At 52.1% G+C, this 23,894-nt stretch overlaps 2 protein-coding genes across 2 annotated transcripts in view; both read left to right on the forward strand.

Moving 5' to 3' along the window:
- The window catches only part of RNF43 (ring finger protein 43), a 57,821-nt gene extending 37,026 nt beyond the window's left edge, over nt 1-20,795 (forward strand). Inside the window, exons 2-9 of the mRNA XM_014881488.2 lie at nt 1,693-1,815; nt 6,112-6,186; nt 7,555-7,686; nt 8,194-8,295; nt 8,984-9,139; nt 9,645-9,747; nt 10,190-11,713; nt 17,735-20,795. Coding sequence (XP_014736974.1) covers nt 1,693-1,815; nt 6,112-6,186; nt 7,555-7,686; nt 8,194-8,295; nt 8,984-9,139; nt 9,645-9,747; nt 10,190-11,713; nt 17,735-17,778 — 2,259 coding nt within the window. The 3' untranslated portion in view covers nt 17,779-20,795. The remainder of the gene's footprint in view (nt 1-1,692; nt 1,816-6,111; nt 6,187-7,554; nt 7,687-8,193; nt 8,296-8,983; nt 9,140-9,644; nt 9,748-10,189; nt 11,714-17,734) is intronic.
- Nucleotides 20,796-21,012: 217 nt separating this feature from the next.
- On the forward strand, nt 21,013-23,561 carry SUPT4H1 (SPT4 homolog, DSIF elongation factor subunit). The gene is made up of 5 exons (XM_014881491.2): nt 21,013-21,174; nt 21,701-21,807; nt 21,889-21,944; nt 22,120-22,173; nt 23,175-23,561. The coding sequence occupies exons 1-5, from the start codon at nt 21,097-21,099 to the stop codon at nt 23,240-23,242; spliced, it is 363 nt and encodes a 120-aa protein (XP_014736977.1). The 5' UTR covers nt 21,013-21,096; the 3' UTR covers nt 23,243-23,561.
- The last annotated feature ends 333 nt before the right edge of the window (nt 23,562-23,894 follow it).

Here is a 23,894-nt window from a genome sequence, read left to right on the forward strand (position 1 = left end):
CTGTCCCAGGAATGCCCCTGAGATGACCCTGGGCATTGCAGGGTGCTGAGAAGGCTCCCTGTGTCTGTGAGGGACTCAGCACAGAATAACGAGGGGCCACTACTCTGCCTCAGCTCCATGGACAGCTGCCCACGTGGGAAGGGTCTCAGGTGCAGGGACAGCATTCCTCAGCAGGTCTTCTCCAGATTTATCATCTGGGTCTTGCTCCAGAGCAGCTGCCAGCATTTTCTGTGTGCTCCACATGCACATTTGGAGGTGCAGCAGCTTGGCCCATTGCTCATATTCCTGGTGTTCATCATTAATCATGGAATGGCCTGGGTTGGAAGGATCTTAAAGCTCATCTTGTTTTCCACCGCCTGCCATGGGCAGGGACACTTTCCACTATCCCAGATTGCTCCAAGCCCTGTCCAGCCTTGTCTTGGGCACTGCCAGGGATCCAGGGGCAGCCACAGCTGCTCTGGGCACCCTGTGCCAGGGCCTGCCCACCCCCTAATGCTGGGATGAGGCCCAGCAGTCCTGGTTACAGAGAGGCTGCTCCCAGCTCAGCACACATGACTGTCACTGCCTCGTGAGTGTCACAGCCAGGGTCAGACACAGCTCCAAGGTCCTTCCCTGCTCCCCCAGGCTCCAGGAGCAGCCCAGAGAAGGCTCGGGTGGGGTCCCTCTGAGCTGTTGGAGCTCCAAGGGAGCAGGGGCTTTTTGGGAGCTTCTCTGACTGACCATAACAGATCCGATTGCTTCCCTGAAAACCTGGATTTCTAGAGTTTGTGGTGCTTGACTTGGTACAATTGCATTCTGTCTGATGTCCTGAAGTCTGGTGTCTAAATTGTAGCATCCCAGAAAGGTTTGGTTTGGAAGGGACCTAAAGATCATCCACTTGTCTCCACTGCTATGGGCAGGGACACCTTCTAGTAGACCAGTGTTTTGACAAAAGGATACGAATTTTTATTTTAAAATAATTCAAATTTAATTGAAATCCTTTGCTTTTACTTTGCTTTTAAGCAGTTCCAGACATGACTAGGAGTTGGATAAAAACTCACAGCCACAGACATTTGCACTAGACATTAGAACTTGTTGGTTTCCATGCTGTCATCTTAGGAGTTGATGATTTTAACTTACTTCCGTGGTTTTGTTATACCTGTTCTTGTTTTGATGCCCAAGACTTGGTGCTACCAAAAGCATCTCTCTGGCTTTTTGGTGCCTCCCAACTTTGCAGTGCTGAGTGCTTGTGGATGTGGGATTGGTGCTGGGTTGTTTCACTGCACAGGCAGCAAAAAGCCGCCCTGTTACTGCCTGCAGCATTCCTGGCACTTTTCTAATGGGTATAACCCTGGGATTGAGGGGAATGTCTGCCAGCCACCTTCCTGGGAAGCCCAGCGCCAGGGGCATCAGTGGGGCACAGCTGGAAGCCGTAGAACTGTGCAGCTCCACAGAGTCCAGCCGGGCTCTGTGGGGACTGTGGTGGTTGGAGTGGCTGGGGTGACAACCAGTTGGGGCAGTGGCTGTTGTTTTGTGTCATTCAAAGCCTCCCTGGCTCGGGCAGGGCCATGGTGTGTGGCAGTGTTGTGGTGGCACCCAGCAGCAGGAGTCCTACACCTGTGGGCAGGTCCAGAGGGTTTGCAGGGTGGGTTTGAGCCCCCTTTACAGTGCTGAGCCCCAGGATCTGAGTTTCCCCTTGCTTTTGTCCCGCAGTCCCACCCGTTATCCCTGTGCAACACCAGCGAGGATGAACACACAGAATCGGGATTCATCACCATCGTCAAGCTGGAACAGCCGGATCGGGACCCCAACCCCTGCCTGTCCCTGGCCAACAAGGTAAGTGCAAAAATGCCTGAAATGGCATCAGTCTGGGAGGTGAAACCTGTGATACAGCAAAGGAAAGGGGAGGAGGAGGAAGCAGCAAGGTAGGAAAGAGCTGTTGAGAGGTGGAGAGAAGGATGAGGACAGAGCAGGGTCCTTGGCAGAAGGATCCTTTGGCAGAAGGGGTCCTTTGGGAGAGATGCTGTGCCAGCCATCCCAAACACCCATCCCTTGACCTTTTGGACTGCCTGACTTCGTGAAAGGTGTGGAGTTCCCCCTAGCCTGGCAGCTCTGGGATGCTCAGTCAGACCTTACCCAACATCTCACACTCTTGGCTGCCTCCTGTTTTACAGCCTCACATTGCTCTCTGGTCTCTGAGGAGGTTTGTGTTTCTCTGTGTTCTCTGGCCTGTGGGAAAACATGGACACAGAAAACATCTTCTGTGACTCTGTTTCCAAAAATAGTGCTGTAATACTTCACTGGATGAGGCAGGAGAAGTGTCAGTGCTGAGCAGTGAGATGAATTCAGAGCAGCTGAACTAGTGGTGGACCATGACTTGTTAACAGTTCAGGCCCTGGGAGATCTCAGCGGTCTTTGGATCAGGCACCTCAATGAAACAGCAGTTCCTGTGCCAAAAGCTGAGGTCACTGATCCAATTCTCTGGTAATAAGGAAGTCAGGTAGGAACAAGGGTCATTTTAAGCCTTAAAAATCCTTGTGACTCTGATTAAGTTGCATGGATAAGGATGGCATTGCCTTTTTCTTTCGATTGTCTCTCTACCAGATGTTGGGCTATTTTCATGCTTGTACAAGTGTTGTACAAGCATGAAAACCCCCTTGTTCAGCTCTTCTTGGCTTTACCTGGATTGCCTTCAGGTGATTCCACCCTGTTGCCTTCTTCCTGCTGGTGGTGACATGGTGGGGATGGGAACAGGGTCCTTTTCCATGGTCCCTGCAGCTCAGCTGAAGAAGGCAGGCAAAACTGGACTCAGTTTTTGCTCCTGCACAGCAGGGTTTTTTCACGGAGGCTGTGGCATCAAAAACAAGGAAAGGGATGTGATGCCATGGTGGATTTGCCATCCCAGGGCTGGTTCCCCCTGTCTGCATGGGCAGCCAGGTAGCAGTACCTGTCTCTTCCTGAGTTGTCCAAATTTGGGATGCTGCTGCTCTGGATCTGGTGCCAGCTGTTGGCATAAGCCAGTGTGATGGAATTGTCAACCTGCTGTCAGTTCCCCCACACCTGGAAAATGGCCTGGGCCCACCTTGGGCAGCTTGTGACAGACATGAGGAAAAGGGCTGGGTAGGTGCCACCAGCTCTCCCATGTCCGTCAGATATGACCATCACATGACAGTGGTGCCAAGATGCCCAAGGATGTCTGGTCAGTGCAGCTGCTGTGGAAGATCATGAACAGGAGGACAAAGCAGCTGCAAAGGCCCATCTTCCATTTCAGAGCCTTAAAAGGTTTCAAAACTTAGTCCATGTTGGATGAGACTTGGAACAATCTGGTCTAGTGGAAAATGTCCCTGGCCATAAGAGGGGGTGGAATGAGATGAACCTTCCAGCCCAAACCATTCTGGGATTCTGGGAGTCTAACTGTTTGGCTAGTTTTGTCCTTTGAGACTCTGATCACAGCACTGGAAGTACCAGTGTGTTACCGAGTCCAAGGATCAGCTGAGGAAGGTTGGCACAGGGGGGAACATGACATGAGGCATTGCTGAACTCTGCTAATCCACCTTGATCCCTTCTCCAGGACCCCTAAACCCCCCAAAGCAAACAAACCCTCAGTTCACCTGGTAGACTGAGCTCACTGGCCATCAGTCATCACTACTCTATTACCAGAGCCGGATCTAACACTGGATTTTTGACATCCAGCTGTACATGGCAGCAGTTGCCATCCTGGAGATGTTCCTGCTCTAAAATCTCACCAAGGGAGGCTCATAGTTCTTCTCTCACAAATAGAAGTAGTTTAGCCATGAAATAGAGCAGATGCTCCTTAAGCTGGCCACATCCCTGGGCCCTGCCTTATATCATGGATCCTCTACCCCCTGCAATTCCTGCCTGTCTGCTTCTTCATCCTCCTGAAGCCTCTGCCAAGCTTCCTCCCTCCAACATCCTACAGATCAGAGAATCACAAAACGGTTGGGGCTGGAAGGGACCTTAAAAAATCATCTCATTCTAAGCCACTGTCACGGGCAGCTTAGAAGTCTCTTCCTCAAAATCCCAGGACCACACGCCTCCTCTGGAGCAGGGGTGTAGCTGTGGGATGTGGCTGGTGCTGGCTTCAGCAGGAGCCTTGTTTTCCTGGCAAGTGTGTCTTGGGGCAGAGCTTTGCATGTGGAATTGCAGAGCTGTATCAATGATGATAAAAATAGCCATGTGCAGAGTGTTATCACAACCTCTGCTTCAGCTGTCACCCAGCCAAGCCCTGCACACAGACAGCCCTGGCCAGCTCAGCACGAGAACTCCACCAGCCACCTGAGGCACTTCCCTGCTTCCTAAATTCTGTCACTGCTTCAGCATCCAAAACTGAAACCAGCAGAGAAAGCATTAGAGGAGAGGAAGGCATGGGAAGGACCTCTGGAATAAATTCAAATTTATTTTTCTTTCTGATCATAATTTGTAAATTTTTGTGGGGCTTTTTTTTTTTTTATTTCTGATTGAACCAGTGATTGCAAGTCTGGTTGACAGACTGCTGAGATCTCCAAAATCATCCTGTATGTACCTATGTGCACCAGAAGTATTTCAGTCCTCAAAGAGGGAGCTCGGCTGTACCATGTGGCTGAAGAGATACAGCACAAAGACAGCAAACACTGAGAAAATTATTGTATCAAGCAGGTAGTAAAAGGCTTGAACAGAATTACAGAATATCTTGAGTTGGAAAGGAACCCCAAGGATTATCAATCCAGCCCCTGGCCCTGCACAGACACCCCAACAATCCCACCCTGGGCATCCCTGGCAGCTCCTGCAGCTCTGGCAGCCTCGGGGCTGTGCCCATTCCCTGGGGAGCCTGGGCAGTGCCCAGCACCCTCTGGGGGAAGAACTTTTCCCTGATATCCACCCTAACTCTCTCTGGCACAGCTCCAGCCCTTCCCTGGGCCCTGTCCCTGGTCACCAGAAGTTGTGTCCTTTGCAACCCGAGTTAGAAAGGTGTTGGGAAAAGTCATTTGTCCAGTTCAGTTGTTCATTGCCCCATAGTCAGTGTCTTCAGCAGGATAAAATCTCTGTGGAGCTGTTTGTTGTTCATCAAAGCCTGACTATCAGATGGAATTCACTCCCTGAAAAGTCCTTTTCCCCTGAAAGTGCTGGCAAAGACTGAGGTTCCTTCAATCCCAGGCAGGACCTCAGTCTCTGACCCCTGTCCTCAGCCTTGATCCTACTTTTCCACTTTCCCTATAAGTGTCAAATCCCATCGGCAGCTCAGAGCCTCCACCTCTGCCTGTTCCCGACCATGTGCAGCTCCATTCCCATCCCTGTAGCCTTGCCGAGGTGACCCAGGAGCAGGGCTGGAGCTGGGAATGCCTCATCCCCTGTGGCTGCCAGCACGGCTGGAGCAGGGCAGTGCCCCGTGGTCCCCAGCCAGCTTTGGCAATGCTGCTCCTGTTTGCTCAGCCTCGGGACACGCGGATCAAAGGGCCCAGCCCAGCCCTCTGCTCATGTTCCTTCTCCTGCCTGCCCGGAGGGCTCCAGGGGCTGCCTGAGAGGAGGTGGGTGACCTGTGAGGTCCTGGCTGATGACCTCACCAGGGTGGCATGTGTGCTCAGCTAGGTGGGTCTCTGAGCTGCCCCTCCATGCTGGAAAGCCATCGAACTGCTAATCCTAGAGCAGACCTGCAGCCCTGGCTCCATCTGAGCTTCTCCCTGATGAGCAGTGAGTGGGAGTCAGGCCCTCTGACAGCCCTGGTGCTGCCAGGTGACAGGGGACCTGGGGGAGTTTCTGCTGTTGGTGCAGGTCAGCAGGGCTAACAGGGCTGCACGTCCCTCCCCAGCAGATCCAGCTCTGAAACAAGGGAGCACCTGGCACACGGGCAGCTGGGGAATGGTTAGGTTTGTATATTGCTGTGACTGCAATGCCATCAACTAGTTCACCTGCACAACTTTGGGAGGAAACCACCCGTGAGCAGCAGGGCTCTGGCAAGAGCAGGCACTGCAGCCCAACGCAAGCTCGGGAGCCAAGGTGGGAATGGTTTCCTCAGTCCATGCAGGTGCTTCTTCCTCCTGACAAGAGCCCAGGTGGCAGACACAGATCCCATGGCAGGTGTGGACACAGATTACAGTACAAAATGTCCACTGAAGCTTCTGTTGTTTTGGACAGGCAAAGCTGGCAGGGGAGCGTGGAGCCCGTGCGATCCTTTTCGACATCACTGATGATGAAAGTGCTGCTGATCAGGTACAGATCCCAGTGATACCCTCAGCTAAAACACAGTGCTTTTGTCCCATCCTGAAATGTGCGCAGGGCAGACCCCCCCAACCACCAGTGGGAGGTCCCAGGAGGATGCTGCTGGTGTTGGGTGTTGGCCCTTACCCCACACAGACACTCTCCATGGCACATCCATGCTCTTAAAAGACATTGTCTGGTCAATCAAACTTTTCTCTGAGGAGCTGGATGCTTCCTCTTGAGAAGTCATGCATTTCCCCATCCCATCTAGTCCAGACAGCCCAATGTACCTCCAGAAGGGTGATTTCTCAAGTTTTCAAGCCAAAGTCACAGTCCCCAGCATTGCTGTTGGTGCAGGTTTAACCTTGGTTTAAGACACCTCCAAAGGTCCCTTTCCACAGCACTGTTGTCATCTCTGGAAGGGAATCAATTCCCCATCCAGATAATCCAGGGATATGAAAAACATCCAGCTGTAGGTAGGGAACAGACAGGGGAGCTGGTGCCTGACCTCCTCCAAACTCTAGGCTGACTCCTTACTGGATCCATCCCTTGTGGCTCTTTCATGCACTTAAAACTTAATATCTGGTACCAGAGAAACACAGCAGCAAATGCAGGTCCATGAGGTGATGCCGAGGTTGCTCAGATCCCAATCTCTGATCCCTACCCTGAGCCTTGGCTCCCACTTTTCCAGCTTTCCCATTTGGTACACCAAAGCCAAGAGTATCAAATCCTATCAACAACTCAGAGCTTTCTGCCTTGCCTTCATGGTCTTCCTGCCCATCTGCACCTCCATTCACATCTCCATCCCTGTCCACTGACCTTTGGATTCCCCCAGGTATCCCTCCAGGGTACAGGAAGGGGTTACTGGATCTGATGGTCACCCTGATCCAGGTCAGTCTGGAGGAAAGCTGGCTCGGACGCTTGCTGAGCCAGCCTGTGCCAGGCTGCCTGGACCACAGTGGAAAACTGCCAGTTTGACCAGGAGCAGCAGAATGGCCTTAGGGAGGAGGGGAACTGGATGGGTCCAGTGCAGAGGAAGCATTTCTGTGGTGAAGGCAGCACTTGGCAGTGCTGTTGGCACTTCCACAGGGAAGAGGAGAGACCAAGAGCTTTTGCAGAGGGGCTTGAAAGCAGCTCAAGAGACACCAAGCAATGACCAGCTATGCATGAGGAGTCACCAGCAGGGATAATGAAGAAGTCCATGCTGGAAAATTGATGAAAGAGAAGCTTCCATCTGATTCATCATAGAGGGATAGTGTAAACTTGGAGGAGCAGTCAGTCTCAAGAAGCATCATGAGGAACAGACATGCCTGGGGAGCTGGGATTGTCCTTGTTTCAGGCTGTTCTGGATCAGCCTTCACTGTATTTGTTTCTTTGCAGCTGAGGAAGCCCAGAGGCCTGAGCCAGCCCGTGGTCTTGATCAGGGGCCACGATGCTGAGCTCCTCATGGGTGTCGTGAACAAGAACAGAGAGGCCCATGTGAAGATAGAGGTCAAGGAACCACCAGCTTGGGTAGGAGACACATGATTCTCACTGCCTCCTCTATCCTCCCTCCCACCCTGTTGGGCTTTTCCAGAGAGGCTGAGCTTTCCTCCTCGGGTGGAGATCACCATTGCAGGAATCGCAGGAGTTGTCTGTAGCATTCAGACCTACTGCAAGTAAAGGCTCAAAAGCACTTTCAGCTTAGTTTCTTTTGCTTTAACATCATGAGTGATGCAAGGGGATTCTGTCTCTTCAAGTAAGACCAAGCCTTGATTTTCTCATCTTGTGCTACCTTAGACCAGGGCCTCAAGGGAGCTGAGATGCTTCAAGACAGAGATATTCCATTCTTGTATGGATGTGCAGAAAAGACTGAACTGTTTTTTCTTTTACCTGTAAAGAGCAAAGAGGAGGAGCTTGGCCAAGAATGATACTTCCCAAGGCTGATGGTCCAGAAGAGATGGAGATTCCCCTAGCCTCTAACTCCCACCAAGAGCAATTTCCACACAAGAGTAATTTCTGTCCTGTTTTATCCAACAGCCAGACTACGACGTGTGGATTCTTCTCACGGTGGTCAGCACTGTGGTCGTCATCATTTTAATTTTTGTTGTCCGCACAAAGTGCCAGCTGAACAGGACTCAGGTAGGGATCTCATGGAGTAGACATGTCTGAGCAAACAGGAATACAGGAAAAGCAGGAACAGACACCTTTTGGAAGGGGAAATGGGCAGATAGTGATAGGACAGGGAGAGCAGTTTTAAACTAAGAGGAGAGGCTTAGATTAGATGTAGGAAGAAATTCTTCCCTGTGAGGGTGGTGAGGCCCTGGCACAGGGTGCCCAGAGCAGCTGTGGCTGCCCCTGGATCCCTGGAAGTGTCCAAAGCCAGGTTGGACGGGGCTTGGAGCAACCTGGGATGGTGGAAGATGTCCCTGCCCATGGCAGGGGAGTGGAATAAGATAAGCTTTAAGGTCCCTTCTAATCCAAACCATTACAAGATTTTATGATTGTACGATTTAGTATTCTTAATATAAATTAACAAACGAAATAATCGTCTTCCCAGAGTCAGATGTATTTCCATATTTGACACTATCCCGTTTGTCCTATAGAGAGACAGTCCTTTGGGGATCAAAAATTCAGCACTGCTGAGTGATTTGAATGTCTAGGGCCAGATGTCTCCTGCTGGTGACAAAGCCTACTCTGGCTGAGTCAGCTTAGACAGAAAGTCACCTCTGCAGATGAGTATCGTCCCCAAATTTTTGATAATCCCATTTTGAATATGGGAGGGCAGAGTAAGGCTGAACCTCTCCTCAAGCCCTGTCTGTCTCCACAGGACTCGGTACAGCAGCAGACCCTGCAGGCCATCGGGCAATTGGCCACGCGCCGCTACCAGCCCCGGGCACGGCAGGCCCCGCGCTGGGACTCGGCCAGCAGCTGCAGCTCCGCCCCGGTCTGTGCCATCTGCCTCGAGGAGTTCAGCGAAGGGCAGGTAGGGTTTGGGCAGGGCTGTGGCACTCGTGGCTCTGGCTTCCCAGGTGGAGGGGTCAGCAGCGGGAGCTGAGCATGGCAGGAGCTGGAGGCCTGTGAGATGCTTCCTTCTGAACTCCTGAGTTCAGAAGTCCGGAAAGGGACTGCATCCGTGGAGGTTCACCTGCCCCTGGGCCATAAAGCCTCTGCTGAAGTCATGTCTCCAGGCAGGTCTCCAGCTTTAGCTATGGGGTAAAGTGTCCATGTTGAGATAGGGTAAAATTTGGTTTGCTGCTCCAGAGCACCCAGCCCAAAATCTCCCTATTCCTGAGGGCTTGCATATCTCTGGATGTTCACAGAGCAGAACCAGAGGTGCTCCACAGCCTCTTCCATGCACAGCTGAGCTGCAGATCCCTCACTGTTAGACATCTGTCCATCCTTCAAGGCTCACTGCCATCAAGAAGGACCCACCACGTCTTGGAACATGGTGCTCCTTGCTCATCCTCCTCCTCTCCAATTCTTTCTAGGAACTGCGGATCATCTCGTGCTCCCACGAGTTCCATCGGGAATGTGTTGACCCTTGGCTGCAGCAACACCACACGTGTCCACTTTGCATGTTCAATATTCTTGGTAGGGCTCAGACACGGCATGGGGACAGGGTTGGGTGCAGGATTGTGCCCAGGAGCTCCAGTTACTCTTGGGCGATGGATCAGCAGGTCCTCATGTCCTTGTGCACAGAGGACTATGTGCATGGAGGGAGGAGTCCCTTGCCTGTGAGCCCACCAGGGTATAGCAAAGTGTTGGGCTTGAGCTGGAATCTGCCCCAAGAGGAGGGATTCCAGTCCTGGGACCTGTGGGGAAGGGAAAGTGGGATCTGGGAGTTGCAACAGCAGGGAGAGTGTTGAGGATGCAGGACCATCAGGGTGGTTTGGTCGTGGCAGTGAGGGGCCATAGTGGGAGGGCAGGGGAACATCACTGATGGGGGTTGCTGCAGCTGGGCTGTGGGACCTATGCTGGATACTCCCTTCTGGGCTGTGAGACGTGTACTGGATAATCCCTTCTTTCTCCACAGCCAGAGACTCAGGGGACCAGGCCATGGCTGCCAGCTCCAGGCTGGTCCCTCAGGACATGGAGCCTGGGCGACGGCTCCACCTTTTCCGTCAGCATCCAGGACATGCCCTTTACCATCTCCCACACGCATATCCTCAGAGGAACCTCAGGAGCTTCCCCCCAGAGCCAGCCCACGGCAACCCCTTCTTCCACTCTCCAGAGCTCTCCCAGCTGGATTTTAGCACCATCCACTACATGCCCTACAGACCAGCCACCTCCCTGCTGGCCTGCGGCCATGTGGCTCCACTGGCCCCGGGCTTGCTGGGGCAGCAGCACCCCAACCCCTCTGCGTGCGGACAGGCGCTGGCACCCCACAGGACGTGTCCCCTCCAGCCTCAGCCCCCGTGTCTGGCGCCCAAGGCAGCCCTGGCACAGAAGCAGCACCGTGCGCCCGCCCTGCGCCGGGGGCTCGGCCACGGGCACCAGCACAACAGCAGCGGCTCTGGGGAGAGCTATCTCACAGAGCACAGCGGGTACCTGGCCGACGGGCCAGGCAGCGACTCCAGCTCGGGGCCCTGCCACGGCTCCTCCAGTGACTCCATGCTGAACTGCACGGATGTCAGCCTGCAGGGTATCCACGGCAGCTGCTCCACCTTCCGCAGCTCCCTCAGCAGCGACTACGATCCCTTCGTGTACTGCAGCTCTGAGGGCCCCACCACGGACCACGGCCAGGAGCAGCTGCGGCCGCCCAGGGAGAGGCGGCCCCGGTCCTTGGACTTGATGGTGCCCGGGGGGGCTGCTCCGGCCAAGCCTCAGGTGCTCAGCCACGTCCACTACCACCACCACCAGCACCACCACTACAGGCGGGATGCAGAGTGTCCCCCTGGGCGGGCCAGCCAGGGGCCGGGGCCACGCAAATCCAGGTACTCCGGGGCCAAGGTTGCCTTCCACAGTGCTCGGACACAAAAGAGGACTGAGAAAAGCCATCACTCTCAGCAGCCTCTGGAAAGCGGTGGAGTGCTGCAGGAGGCAGCTCCAGCAGGACAGCCAGCCTGTCCCCAGGAAGGCCGGGACCCCCCTCATGCCCCCTCCACTTCTCCAGACAGGTTGGACTTCAGTGTAGATGCCAACAGACAATTGGGAGCAGCTGGCACACCCCCTGTCCCGCTACCCCCCAGACACAGCTTACAGAGCAGGCATCACCGAAGGAAAAGAAAGTGTCCCCTGGAGCCCAACCCCACTCTCCTGGCCAAGGACTCAGCCGAGCCCGGAGCCTGCGACACTCACCTTCCTCCTGGCCATCCTGCTGGCTACCGCTGCTCTCCCGAAGCCCAGCCCCTGATCCCAAGTGCTCCCCTGCCCAGCGGCTCCCGGCTGCTCTGGAAATGTTTAGTGCCACAGTCCAGCTCTGAGCTGAGAAAGCAGGAGGAAGGGTTGTCGGGACGGGAGAGAAACCGCTCAGTTCCTGCAGATTTCTCAGGGACGGGCGCCCCCAGGCACAGTCTGAGTGTCCGCCTCCACTGCCCATCTCAGCAAGGTGGTCAGGGTAAGTCTGGGCTTCAGTTCTCCTGGCAGCGAGCAGGAGCGGGAGGGGGTATGCTGAAGGAACTCCAGCTGCCAGGACAGCTGGTACCTTCCTGATGGGTTTTCCTACAGGAGCACTGACTGCAGGAGCATTCCAGAGCTCACCTGAATGATGAGCAAGTTTGTTAAAGAGTGCACCAAACCTTGAAATACTGCAGCTGAGAAATAAGGTGGCTAATTTTAATTAAACATCTCTAGCATCTGGAATATCTCCCAAAGGAAGGGGTGGGACCACGTTTTTCAGTGTCCTTGCCCCAGTCTCTGTGTCTTACTGGCAGAGTCGTTTTCATTAAGGCATTTTGGGGCTGCAGTTGTTTTAGCCAAGCCCAGCTAACTGGAATCGGTGAGAAAGGAAGTGTGTGTGGCCCGGGGTAGTAGAACAGACTAATTGAGTTGCTGGATTTGCACATCCCTCATTTCTCACCTGCCTCTGTTGCGTGGGAGTTGCTTTTTAGTGTCTTTTGGAAATCAGATGTAATTAAAGTTTGGCCCTCTGCCTAACTGCTGCACGTCTCTCACAAAGAGAGGGAAAATGCCTTTGAGACGAGTGTCTTTGAAAGAACCTGAGTTTAGCTCCCAGGTCTTGCTCTCCTAGGTCCTCTGAAGGCAGCAACCTGCGAGTCAACAGGGGCAGGTGCTGGCTAGGAGCAGAGCCTGGCTCCCTTCCTCACCCTGCCACTGACTCATTGCAGGTCCTCGGGCAAATCCTTTTGATTTAGGTACCAAACATAGATCTGGCTGTCTAATTTGTGTTAAAACACTGGCCTTAAACTCATGACTCACTGTGCCCATTGTGCCGCAGAGATAATAACTTCCTCCCAGTGCTTGTCTATCCAGCCCCACCCCACGCCCAGGCTCCCGGTGCCGTGCAGGCAGTGGGGCCGGGGAGGCTGGATGGGCACGGTCCTGGCTCCCTGCAGCCTTCTGGCCTCCCATACTCCCAGGAACAGATCCTTTTCCCAGGTGCAGAAGTACCTGACACTGCAGATAGGTGATAGGGAGGTTCTTCCAAGGCCTGGAGGGATGCTGGTGTTCGGAGAGATAAGGAGGCATCAGGGCAGAGATGTCTCTGGTTGCAGGGAGCTCTGAGTGCTGATGCCCTCCCAGGGTACCCCACATGGAGAGAGCCCTCCTGGCTCAGGGTAGGCTACTCAGGGCTTGCTTTGAGCTCCCAAATGAACCTGGGAGGGCTCCAAGAGCAGGAGTCTGTGCATTTAACACAGGGTGCTAGGCATTGCAAAGTCCATGCTGGGATGCTTCTGTCTCTTTGGAAACGGTCTGTGCCCACCTCCTGATGACCCTCTGACCCCCACCCAGAGCCAGTGCCGCTGCTTTGCCAAGCACACCAAGCCTTCATTCCCTGTTCCCTCGCCATTCCAGCAGGTAGAAGGACCAAGAAGGACCAGTGTATCTAAAGTGCTGTGAATCTATCTGTTTACTGTAGTAGCTTCTGTAAATGCTTTCACAGCCAGCCAGAGAGTCAGAATTCCCTTGCAAGATTGATAGACTACACAGATTCAGGATTTAATTTTATTAAGAGCAGAGGACAGATCACAGAGCTTGCAGAAAAGCCGCCAAGCTGAAAACATTGGTTGACATAACACAACCTCTGAGTTACAATCACATTGGTTCTTTATCTTGGGAAAGGCATAAATCAATAGAGAAGAAGTAAAAAAGAGCAAAGAACAATCTCAATAGACAGTCCCATGCAAGCAAGACATAAAACACAGACAAGGAGACCAAGGAAAAATGCATCTCTGCCTCCAGATAAATGGCATAAGGCTAAAAATATAAGTGGATGAATTAGAAAGCCCAGCTTTAAATTAAAGTTTTGACATAAACTTTTCAGAAATCTAGTTTAAAAGAAAAACAAACAGTGGGACCCTGTAATTCCTAGGTGAAATTACAGAGAGGAGAAGCGTGTGTCTCTTCTGGTGGCATGGGAGAGACACTGCACTAAGGAGAGTGTGAAGTCCAGTGACGAATGACACAAAAATCTCCAACTGCCCCCAAGTAGAAGGAGGGTGGCATTAGGGTTATAACACGGCGTCAGCACAGGCTGCAAAGAGGAGCCTACATAGACAGGAGAGTCTTATGAGAATATTGCTAAAATAAGAAGTCAAAAGATGCTTTTGGGCACATGGATCATTTACAGCCCCAGAAAAGGGCTGGCCAAGCAGCAGGGCAGGGAAGACACTCGGAAACTGCTCTTCCAAAGCCAAGGTGTGGCTGGAGAAGGAAATCAGGACAGAGCTGGATGCCAAGTGAAGTGCAGAGCCATGGAGAGACAGGCCAGGGAATATTTCTGTGAACAGCTTGTGTAAAACAGACTATTAATGCAAACATTTTCAGCTCCATCAGAAGGGAGAAGGATGCCTGGGGTTCTTCAGATCTAGGGAGTAACACGGATCTGAGGGATGTTCAGGAGCTATAAGTGCAGAGCAGAGGAGCAAACTGCCTTTATTGCATTAGTGAACACCAGAGGAGTGCTCAGGGAGGTTCTCACCTGGCACAGTTCCATTCAGGGCAGGGGAGCAGGATCCCTCAAGAATCAAATCACCAGTTTGAGCACTTCTGAAATACAGTGGAAAGTTACAAATTGCCAGGGGTACAGATTACCCACTGGGCAACCTGCAGGGCTCAAGCACACAGCTGATAAATCCTGAATGTGGACTGCAATCTCTTAACCATGCCCAGAGCCAGGAGGAAGAGCTGAGGGCAATATCAGCTGGAAATAGCTGAAGCCACAGAACGATGAACCTGACTTTCCAGCCAAGCAAATTGCTGAAAATTCAAATACAGGGTCTGACCTGTAGGCACATGGCTGAATGTGAAAACCAGGGGAGGAGGCAACCCAGTTTTTGTAAGGAGAGATAACACCTGGCAGATCTTTTAGGGGAAGGAAGCTCTGAAAGGATAAAAGGGAAGGTGCTCCCACAGGTAAATAACTCACTGAGAAAGGAGACAAGAGTGCAGATCAGACTTAATGGAGGGGAATTACTTAGAGGAGGAGAAAAGTGGAGTTCTCCAACTGTCTGAACCTTCCAGCAAGCTCATAAATATCCTGGACAAGGAGAGGAGATAGCAAAGCATATAACATATAAAATCCATCAGGATGTTAGCATTAAAACTGGATACAGAGTGTTACAGGAGGATGTCCTGCTGCTGAGCTGTGGGGTGAGAGAGTGGTGGGTAAAATCCCCTGTAAGTAGCACAAAATGCCACACACGAGCAGAGCCACTTTTAAGTAAAAATCACAACAGTATTGTTGTCATTATTGTTGTTGTGATCATCATCATTAGCATTAGCTGGCTAGGAACTATGTGGGACAAGCAGAAACTGCCTTTATGCAGCTGTGTAAACTTGTGGTGATCTCACAGCTTCTGATCACCAAAAAGGGTGGAAAAGAAAGGGAAATCAGGCTTGGAAGAAGGGCAGAAAGATATCTGGTACAATCCCAGTGATGGGTTTTTCTGAGAAAATAAAAAGAATAGTGAGACTTTCATGTGGGAAAAAAAAGTGATTAGCAGAGGATATGAAAGAGAGGATATAAAATTAGGGGAGCAGAGGAGAAGGCAGATAAGAGATTACTTAGAACAAAGTAATTGATGGCATCAAACGGGAGCCAGAAGCTTTAAAACACCCAAAAGGCAACACATGGTGTGTAGTGAAACTGGCGCTGGTTGCCTAGGGGATGTAGATGCCAGAAGTAAAATGGTTTTGAGAGCCCAGATCAAGAGGTAGCAAATGTAGAGATGCAAATCCACCCTCTGGCTCAGGAAGTTCCTAAACCAGGGCTTCCAGAAGCTGCTGGTGCTCCTGTGGGATGCAGCAGCCTCCAGGTGTGTGCTTACCTCGCCCAGCTGCCAGCTGAGGCGGAATCTTGGTCCACAGCCCCTGGAGAAATTCCACTTGTGCAGGCAGTGCCGTGCACTGGCATCACAGGGAATAACGCTGTGGATGATCCCAAAGAACCTTGCATGATCTTGGAGTTTGTGCCTCTTCCTTGAGCATCTGCATCAGCTGTTCTTGGCAGGCTTTGCATAAAGCTCCATCCCTGACACTTCTGTTGCCTGGGAGAGACCACAGCTGGGAATTGTGTCCCTGGAGAATCAATCCTGGAGCAATGCTGATGGATTCCCTTAAGGGAAGACAGACAACTGGCAGTGAATTCCAGCTGGATGGCTTCCTGAACTGCCCCGGCACACCCAGAAAGCATCCCAGAACAGCCACATTGCTCCAGCACAGGCTGATGAAATCTCTTGATTTCTCTCCCTGGGAAATCTCGCGTCCTGCAGTGCTCTCAATATCCTCCCCGTCTCGTTCCCTCCTGCTCATCCTGAGTCCCTTTCATGTCACATCTTTGATCTTTACTAGGGAGGGGGAAAGGGATTACAGGGCAGAAAAAGACCACCCTTAAAACCCTAACACCCAATGAACACAAATTCTGTGGTGTCATCGAGGTATGCTCCAGGTCATTGCCCTGCCTTGGCCAGTCCAGCAGCCGACGTTCTTCTACCTCTCCCAGTTCAATATCTTTTCTTAGCACAAGCAGGGGACAGTTACGCAGGCACAGCTTTCAGAAAATATTCTAGTAATGCTATTTAAGACTGAAGTCATGTGAACACAGAGGGTTTGAACCTGGACAGTCTCTTTTTGGGTTTCACATAAGCTGGTGACAAGGGAAGCAGTTAGAAATGGCTTATTCCACATACTTGTAACTCAAGTCACAGATGCAAGATATGCTTAAATTCCATCTTCAGGTACTATGGCTATGCTTGCACATGTGTACATGTATAACACCATGGACATTCATTTTCCCACATCGATTAGCTACGCTTTTCCAAGCAGAATCTCATTTGTTTTCTTCCCACATATTTCATTTTCAAGGCTCTGCTCCTACAGCTGGTGATATGTAACAAACAAGAATTTGTTGTGACTGTTCTGAAAAGTTGTTTTAAATTGTCCTTGATGAGTCTCTAAGGGGGCATTTCTTTTCTTTGATCTCAGAAACATTCAAGAAAAGGGAAATAGGAAAAATAATGCCTGTATGCCTTTGCTAGGCTATGCTGACCTTGTGTAAGAGTTCTGGGCAGGCATGAGAGACATTTGGGAAGGGACCGTGGTGTGTGTGACAACAGGCAGTGACTTAGAGAGAAACGGGCTGTCTGGAGCAGTGACTCGGGTGCACCTTTTTAGGCAGCCCTTTTGTTGGATGGTTCCAAGTAAACTGCTCAGCACCTGCCTGTCAATAATTCTCCAGGCAGAAGGGGCTGGGGAAGAACCCAGGCCTGAGCTAGGTTCAGAAACAATTTGTGCAACCTCTTGAACACTGTGGAACATGTGTCGTTCCTGTCTTGCATCACTGCTCTCTGCTCTTATTGCCTGGAGTCTCTGTTGCCCCCAGCTCTGTGAGATATGAATTGGTATTATTTTCTGTTTCTAATAATTTTTAAATCAGCTGCACAGATTTTCACAAAGAGCAAAGATCAAAAAGCCTCAAAAGCAAACACCTAGTAGCAATGTGAATCCTGGGGTGCCCTTAGCCTGCCTCTTCGGAAATATATAAAGAGTAGCTTGGTATCTTATCTTACTTACCTTAGAGGAATAAACTGGCTGGGAGGTGGCCAGAAAATTACCATTGCAAAACTGGGAGAAACTTCCTAGAATCATTGAATGTCCTGAATTGGAAGGGACCTGCAAGGATCATCCAGTTCAGTCCCTGGCCCTGCCCAGGACACCCCAACAATCCCACCCTGTGCCTGTAAGCATTGTCCAAATGCTCCTGGATCTCTGGCAGCCTCAGGGCTGGGACCATTCCTTGGGGAGCCTGTTTTAGTGGCTTTTTCAGCTTTCACTTAGTGGTTTTTCCTGTAGCATCTGTTTTCTGGATTGCAGGGTCAAGGCCCCAGCCTCTGCAGAGCCTGGGAATGTTCAGCCAGGTGTAGCTGACACTTTTCTTTCTCCTTTTCTTTGAATGCAGGATCTGAAGAGGAGGTCCAGGATGTCCATGAACACTCAGTTTAATAAAACACTGGCCTGTTTGCTCACTGGGAGCTGGAGTGGACACAGATGTCGATGGAGCTGCTCACATCTGGCTCTGCCCAGCCCTGCCTGCTGAGACACGGACTGCCAAGAGCGATGGGCCACTTGTGGTCTCCTGACACGTCCCCATGCCCTGATGGTCACACCAGTAGAGCCCCGCTCCTCTGAAGGCACAGGCAGCCCCTCGTCAGGCCCTGGCATCGCTCCGAGCCGGGCAGGGCTCCCAGGGAGAGCTCACCGAGTGAGTGCAAGCTGCTATTTTGGCGTGTTCATGCCACAGAAGGTTTTGCTAAACACTGCAAAAATAAACAAGCCTTCGAGACCAAAAGCTGCAGAAGTTACTCTCTGTGGCCTGGTAGCTCCTGACTTCATTTCCTCACTTAGGTCAAAAGCCAGATTTCTTCAATTAACTTTTCCATGCTTATTTCAGACACAGGAACAAGCTATTCTCCATCTCACCGCTCACAGGGCTGCCCTGCAAGGTGCTGCTTCTGACTTCAGTGGAAACCAAGAGCTCTCACCACTTTTGAGCACCTCAGTGTCCCTCAGCTGACGCCGTCTCGGCCACTGGCTGTGTTTGCCAGCAGCAGGAGAGGGGAAGACACAGGGACATCAGCATTTCTGGGAAGGAGCTGGGTCAGACTCTTTCCATTGCAAAGAATCCACCCTCTCATCTGGCAAAGTGAACAAGTCTCTCACTCACCCTCTTAATTCCTCCACTTACCCTCAAATAGCTGTCATGGCCAGCCCTGTTAAGAGCATATTTCAAACACATCCCAGATGTCCCCATCACAGGAGTCAAGGAAAATCCTGGAGTTCACGTGGCTCCTGTTTCTCTCCTTCCTCTCTCATTGCCCCAACACACAGCAAAAATTCCCAGCAAAGGCCACCTTAATAAATACAGATCAGAGCCCTATCCATCACCCAGCCTTAACTTCATATTCTGAGACCCCTGAAATCCTTCAAAAGGATTTTTCTGTCTTTTCCAACATTTTGGTGATTCAGGGACAAAACTTAAGAAATCATCAGGCTCTGGTTTTATTACGTTCCCCCTCCCCCCCATTTATGAATATTTTGGGTTTTTCCGAATGTCACTAGTTCTTATTTCCTACATCTCATAATTTGCAGACATTCAAGCAAAATACAACCTGCCAAATTCAGAACATATAGAACCCATGCAGCTTTCAAACGGCAGAGAATTCCTGTTAAGTTCATTGCCCTAAATGATCAGTCAGGCCAAAGAATCAGCCAGATTCCCATGTGAAGTACACATTTCTGTGGCACCAAGTGCTTCCAAGCACAAAGAAGCATTGGTGAGGATACAACATCGGAGTTGAAGATAACTGCTGACAGTTTGAAACTTAAGGTAGAGACGGACTTTGCCATCTCCTCAGTAAAGCTTCCTGTGTCTTCCTTTGAAGCAGCAGCTTCTCAAGAGAGTGCTCCGGTGATGCAGTCCCAGTTCAGGATAATCCTCTGCCTTCTTTTGTTGGTAGGAAAGCTTTTTACGGGGTTTGCTGCCCTTAATCCTTGAAAAAAGCATCTTTGTCACAGCTGCTAATCAGTCCCTGACAGTCAAGTGATCAGCCAATAGCACTGTTTTAAACCCAACATTATTCCCTTGTAGTGCTCATTCCTTGTCTCCTATGACAGGCCCCTGTGGGACCTTTCAGTCTAGGGAAAAGCTGAATTTCTTTCATCAAAGGACCCAGCAGAATTACATTTAGATCTTTCCAGGCTCTTGCTTGTCCTACAGCGCAAGCAGAAGACACAAGCTCAGAAGTTTTCTCCTGTGCAGGGAAGTCAGTCTTAAACTAGAGGAAAAATCCAGGAGCAGATATGAATTCACCCCATTTGGCTTCTTGTGCGCCTGGTCCATGGCTTGTCTGAGCCAGCTCCTCACATCCTTTACCATCCTGAAGAGCCCAGAAGCTTAACGGAGGGGAGGGTAATGAAGTCGGGGTGCTCCCACTGCTTTTTTTTTTAGGAGTCAGGAATCCAGAGAGCCTCCACAGATGTATTTCATTGCTCAAATGAACAAGTACAGCTCTAAAACTACTCTCTTTTCCTCCTTATCCCTAACAAAAGAGGAGATTCCTGAATTTGTGAGCCATGAGCTTCCCTGGGAAAGTGGTCAGCACTTGTGTACCGTCTCCACTCCCCACTGCAGTATTACCAGGCTGCCAGGGCAGCGCCTGCTTCCAAGTGTCTCCCTTTCCTGACTTTATGCTGCTGCTCCTGTTCACATAGAAAATGCTGGAGTGCAGGTCTGTCTTGGTGGGGGCTCAGCAGGAGAGGAGAGGGAGAACTCTCTGGGAACTTGGGTTTGAAAGATCCCTGTAGTGGATGGATGACTGTCCTTGGCTGCCTGGAAGGGAAGAAGCAGTATCTGAGAAAATAGGGAATGGTTCCTCACAGTTCTTTACCTCTGGCTTCTGAGTGATGCTTTTGAGTGCTCGGTGCCTGTGGGATCTACCATGGAGTTTCTCCAGCATCCCTGCAGTGACGCAGAGTTAATTTTCCTTCTTTGCATCCAAAGTCACAGCCGAAAACTGATGGAAGCCAGAGCATCCCAAGCTCTCTCTATCCAAACTGAAGCCCCATCCCTTCCCCAGGGATCCCCTTCCCAGGAGCTCCCACCCCCTGAACTGGGCATATGGTTGGGCTGGCTGGATATCTCCCCTCCTGCACAAATCCTTCAGATCCTTTAGAAATGTGAATATCAGTTCGTTTTGTTGTTGCTTTTTGTGTCGTTTGTTGTTTGTTTGTTTGGTTTTTTTTTGTTTTTTTCTGAGTCTGTCCTGGCTCTCGGGGCTTGGGAATAAATTATGGCCCAGGGAAAAAAAAAAAAAAGACCACACGCAGAAAAAAAAAAAAAGAATACGAGAATACGTTTTATATATATGCAAAACTGTGTATTTATGTCCGATAAACACAAAGATGTGTGAATATGCTGATGTGCTCAGAAATATATTTATTTACTAATATATTTATCCATGTACCGGTCTGCTGCCTGCTTTTGTTCTTTGTGCGTGGGGCTGCGCTGGCTGAGGAGCCCACGGGGATGGGCGCTCGGCCCGGCCGTGACAGAGCTCGGGCCCGGGGCTGACCCGGGGCGGGGACGGCCCCTTCCCATTCCCGGGGCTGATCCGGGGCTAGGGTGGGCCCGTTCCCGTCCCCGGAGCTGGTTCAGGGCCGGTTCCCGTTCCGGGGAGGAGCCGGGGCCGATTCCCGTTCCCGTTCCCGGGGCGGGGCCGGGCCGGGGCCGCGGCGCAGCCGCAGTATGGGGCCGTAGCAGCGATGGCCGCGATCTCGTTGGAGACCGTCCCCAAAGACCTGCGGCATCTGCGGGCCTGCCTGCTCTGCTCCCTCGTCAAGGTGGGACCGGGAATGGGACAGGGACAAGGGCTGGCATAGGGATTGCTCCTCGCCGGCCCCGGGCCTTTCCCCGCCCGGCTTAAGCCTTGCAACCCCTGACGGGCCTTTCTCCTCGGCTCCGGCATTCCCTGTCCCGGCCCCCGCATCTCGGCCCGGGCCTCCCCGCTCCGGTCCCGGCACTTCCCTGCGCCGCTCTATTCCCTCTCGCCCAGCCCGAGCCTTTCTGCCCTTCCCGGCCCTTTCCCTATCCGTTTTTCCCGGCCCACATCCCCCTCCCCGGCCTGTACCTTCCCAGTCTCCCCCGCCTGGTCTGTCCTTCCGACTCCGGCCCGGTCTCCCCGTTCCTGCCACGGCCCTTCCCCGTCCGGGTCTCTCTCCCTCCCCTGCCTCCTGCCTCCTCTGGCCGCTTCCCGTCTGCCCTGGCCCTGGCCCTGAACCTTCCTTCCCCGGGGTTCCCTCCCTTTTCCCGGCCCCGCGGCCACTCAGCTCCCGGCTGCTCCCGGTCCCTGACACCTTGTCCCCTTAGACCATCGACCAGTTCGAGTATGATGGCTGTGACAACTGCGAGACATACCTGCAGATGAAGGGCAACCGCGAGATGGTCTATGACTGCACCAGCTCCTCCTTTGATGGGTGAGTGGGGCCGGGACACCAAAGTGGCACTGTGGGGTCACCCAGCCAGGAGACATCTCCTCACTGCCGTCCCTCCCGCAGGATCATCACCATGATGAGCCCTGAGGACAGCTGGGTCTCCAAGTGGCAGCGGATCAGTGAGTAGTTTGGAAGCTGGAGATCCCTTCTCTGCAAACCCTTCTCAGGGGCAGTGAGAGCTGCTGGTTGGGCTGTGGAAGGGGTTCTGCCCCCCAGTGAGAGGACATCTGCACAGGTTGAGGATTCCCACCTGGCTGCTCCACGTAGGGTAACTCGGGGTTTTCCTTCCCACAGGTACCTTCAAGCCAGGTGTCTACGCAGTGTCCGTGACTGGCCGCCTGCCCCAAGGTATACCTGTGTGATGGAGTCAGGGTTTTGACACAGGGAACATGCATGTGATGATGGGATCAGCCAGATGTGACAGGATCAGTCCAGTGTGATGGAATCAGCAAAGGTGACTGCAAGGAGGTGCTGGACTGGAAAGGGAGTTTCAGGGTTCAGCACTGCACCTGCCAGAAGTTTATATTGTAAACTGCTGACTAAAGCCTGGCTATCAGAGGCATAAACTGGGATTAATGAATGATTCTGGAAATGAGCACATATCAAACCATTCAGCTCCAGGAAAACATGGAGTTTTGTTCATAAGAAAGGGTTTTGCAGGCTGGGGTGCTATTGTGGCAATCCCAGTGAGCACACCCCTCCTCCTGCACTAAGAGCTCATGCCATGGTGGATCTGTGTGTTTACAAATGGAGTGGAGGGTGCAGAGGATTTGCTTTATCTCTGGAATGCAGAAAGGGCATCATCCATCCGGCTGAGTTCCTCCCCAGTATGTAGCCCCAGAGTAGGCTCCTAAGCCAGGAGTGAATCCCAGACCTCTGGGGTAGAAGCTATGCCTGTTTCTGAAATCCCAGTTTCTCTATTTTTGACTGAGCTCTGCGCTGGGAAGGAGCTGGAAACATCATGAGGCCAGAAGCTGAGGCCTTCTGACACATCTGAAATACCCAGGGTTAGGGTTTAAATGGGATATCAGGGAAAGGTTCTTCCTCCAGAGGGTGCTGGGCACTGCACAGGCTCCCCAGGGGATGGTCACAGCCCTAAGGCTGGCAGAGCTCCAGGAGTGTTTACACAATTCTCCCAGGGATGCACAGGGTGGGATTGTTGGGGTGTCTGTGCAGAGCCAGGACCTGGACTCCCATGATCCTTGTGCATCCGTCCCTCCCAACTCAGGCAATTCCATGATTCTGTGAAACGAAGATGATTGTCCAGTTCTACATGACAGAACCACCAGATGTTCCCAGGGCTTCTCATTCCAGGAGAAGACTGAAATGTGTTTGTCTCCTTGCTACAGGGATTGTCCGAGAGCTGAAGAGCCGGGGCGTGGCCTACAAGTCTCGGGACACAGCCATAAAAACCTGAAGGGCCCTTGTGCTGCCTGGAGATCCCAGTGCTGTGTGGAAGAGGCAGTGAGCACTGCTCCAAAACCGCTGAGCTTTATCCTGTAGGGAAGTGGGCCTGGATTCGGAGCATGCTGGATCAGCTCCCCTCGCTCGGTACCTTTGGGCTCTGCCACACCACAGACATTTATCTGAGCCTTGACGAGGCGGGGGGAGGGTGTGAGTAGAGCTGGGAAGGCGTGTTTAATCATGATGCCCAAGCTTTTTTACAATTGGGGTGGGAAAGGGGGGATTTGGGAAATAGCTGTGTAAATAGTTTAATAAAACTCACTGCCTGGTCAGGGCTGGGTCCAGCTGTCACTCTGTCACTGGTTTCAGCACTGCAGGGTGGTGAGGTGGGGTCTCACACTTGCCCCTCTGCCTGTGCCACACCGTTTGGAGCCTGCGATTGTCACTGCTTGTGCCATGGGCTATATTCCTGCCTCGAGGGGGAGATCCTGCCCTGTGGGAAATTTACAGCTGGATGGAGCAGATGTAATGGCCAGTGCTTCCTGTGGAGGTGGTTACATGGAGGTCACGGAGTCCTGGGCCTACGGGTCCTGTACAAGGGATGCAGTAGCAGGATGGAACTTCCAGGAACATCCACTGGCTATTGCTGGGCTCCAGGGTAGGCA

Source organism: Sturnus vulgaris, chromosome 21, assembly GCF_052056855.1.
Source record: "Sturnus vulgaris isolate bStuVul1 chromosome 21, bStuVul1.hap1, whole genome shotgun sequence".
Classification (NCBI taxonomy): domain Eukaryota; kingdom Metazoa; phylum Chordata; class Aves; order Passeriformes; family Sturnidae; genus Sturnus; species Sturnus vulgaris.

Bases quoted from the DNA above. Each gene is read 5' to 3' on its own strand.
- SUPT4H1 (XM_014881491.2), top strand. From the start codon at position 21,097: ATGGCCGCGATCTCGTTGGAGACCGTCCCCAAAGACCTGCGGCATCTG. The intron at 21,175-21,700 runs GTGGGACCGGGA...TTGTCCCCTTAG, and splicing joins TGCTCTGCTCCCTCGTCAAG to ACCATCGACCAGTTCGAGTA. The intron at 21,808-21,888 runs GTGAGTGGGGCC...TCCCTCCCGCAG, and splicing joins ACCAGCTCCTCCTTTGATGG to GATCATCACCATGATGAGCC.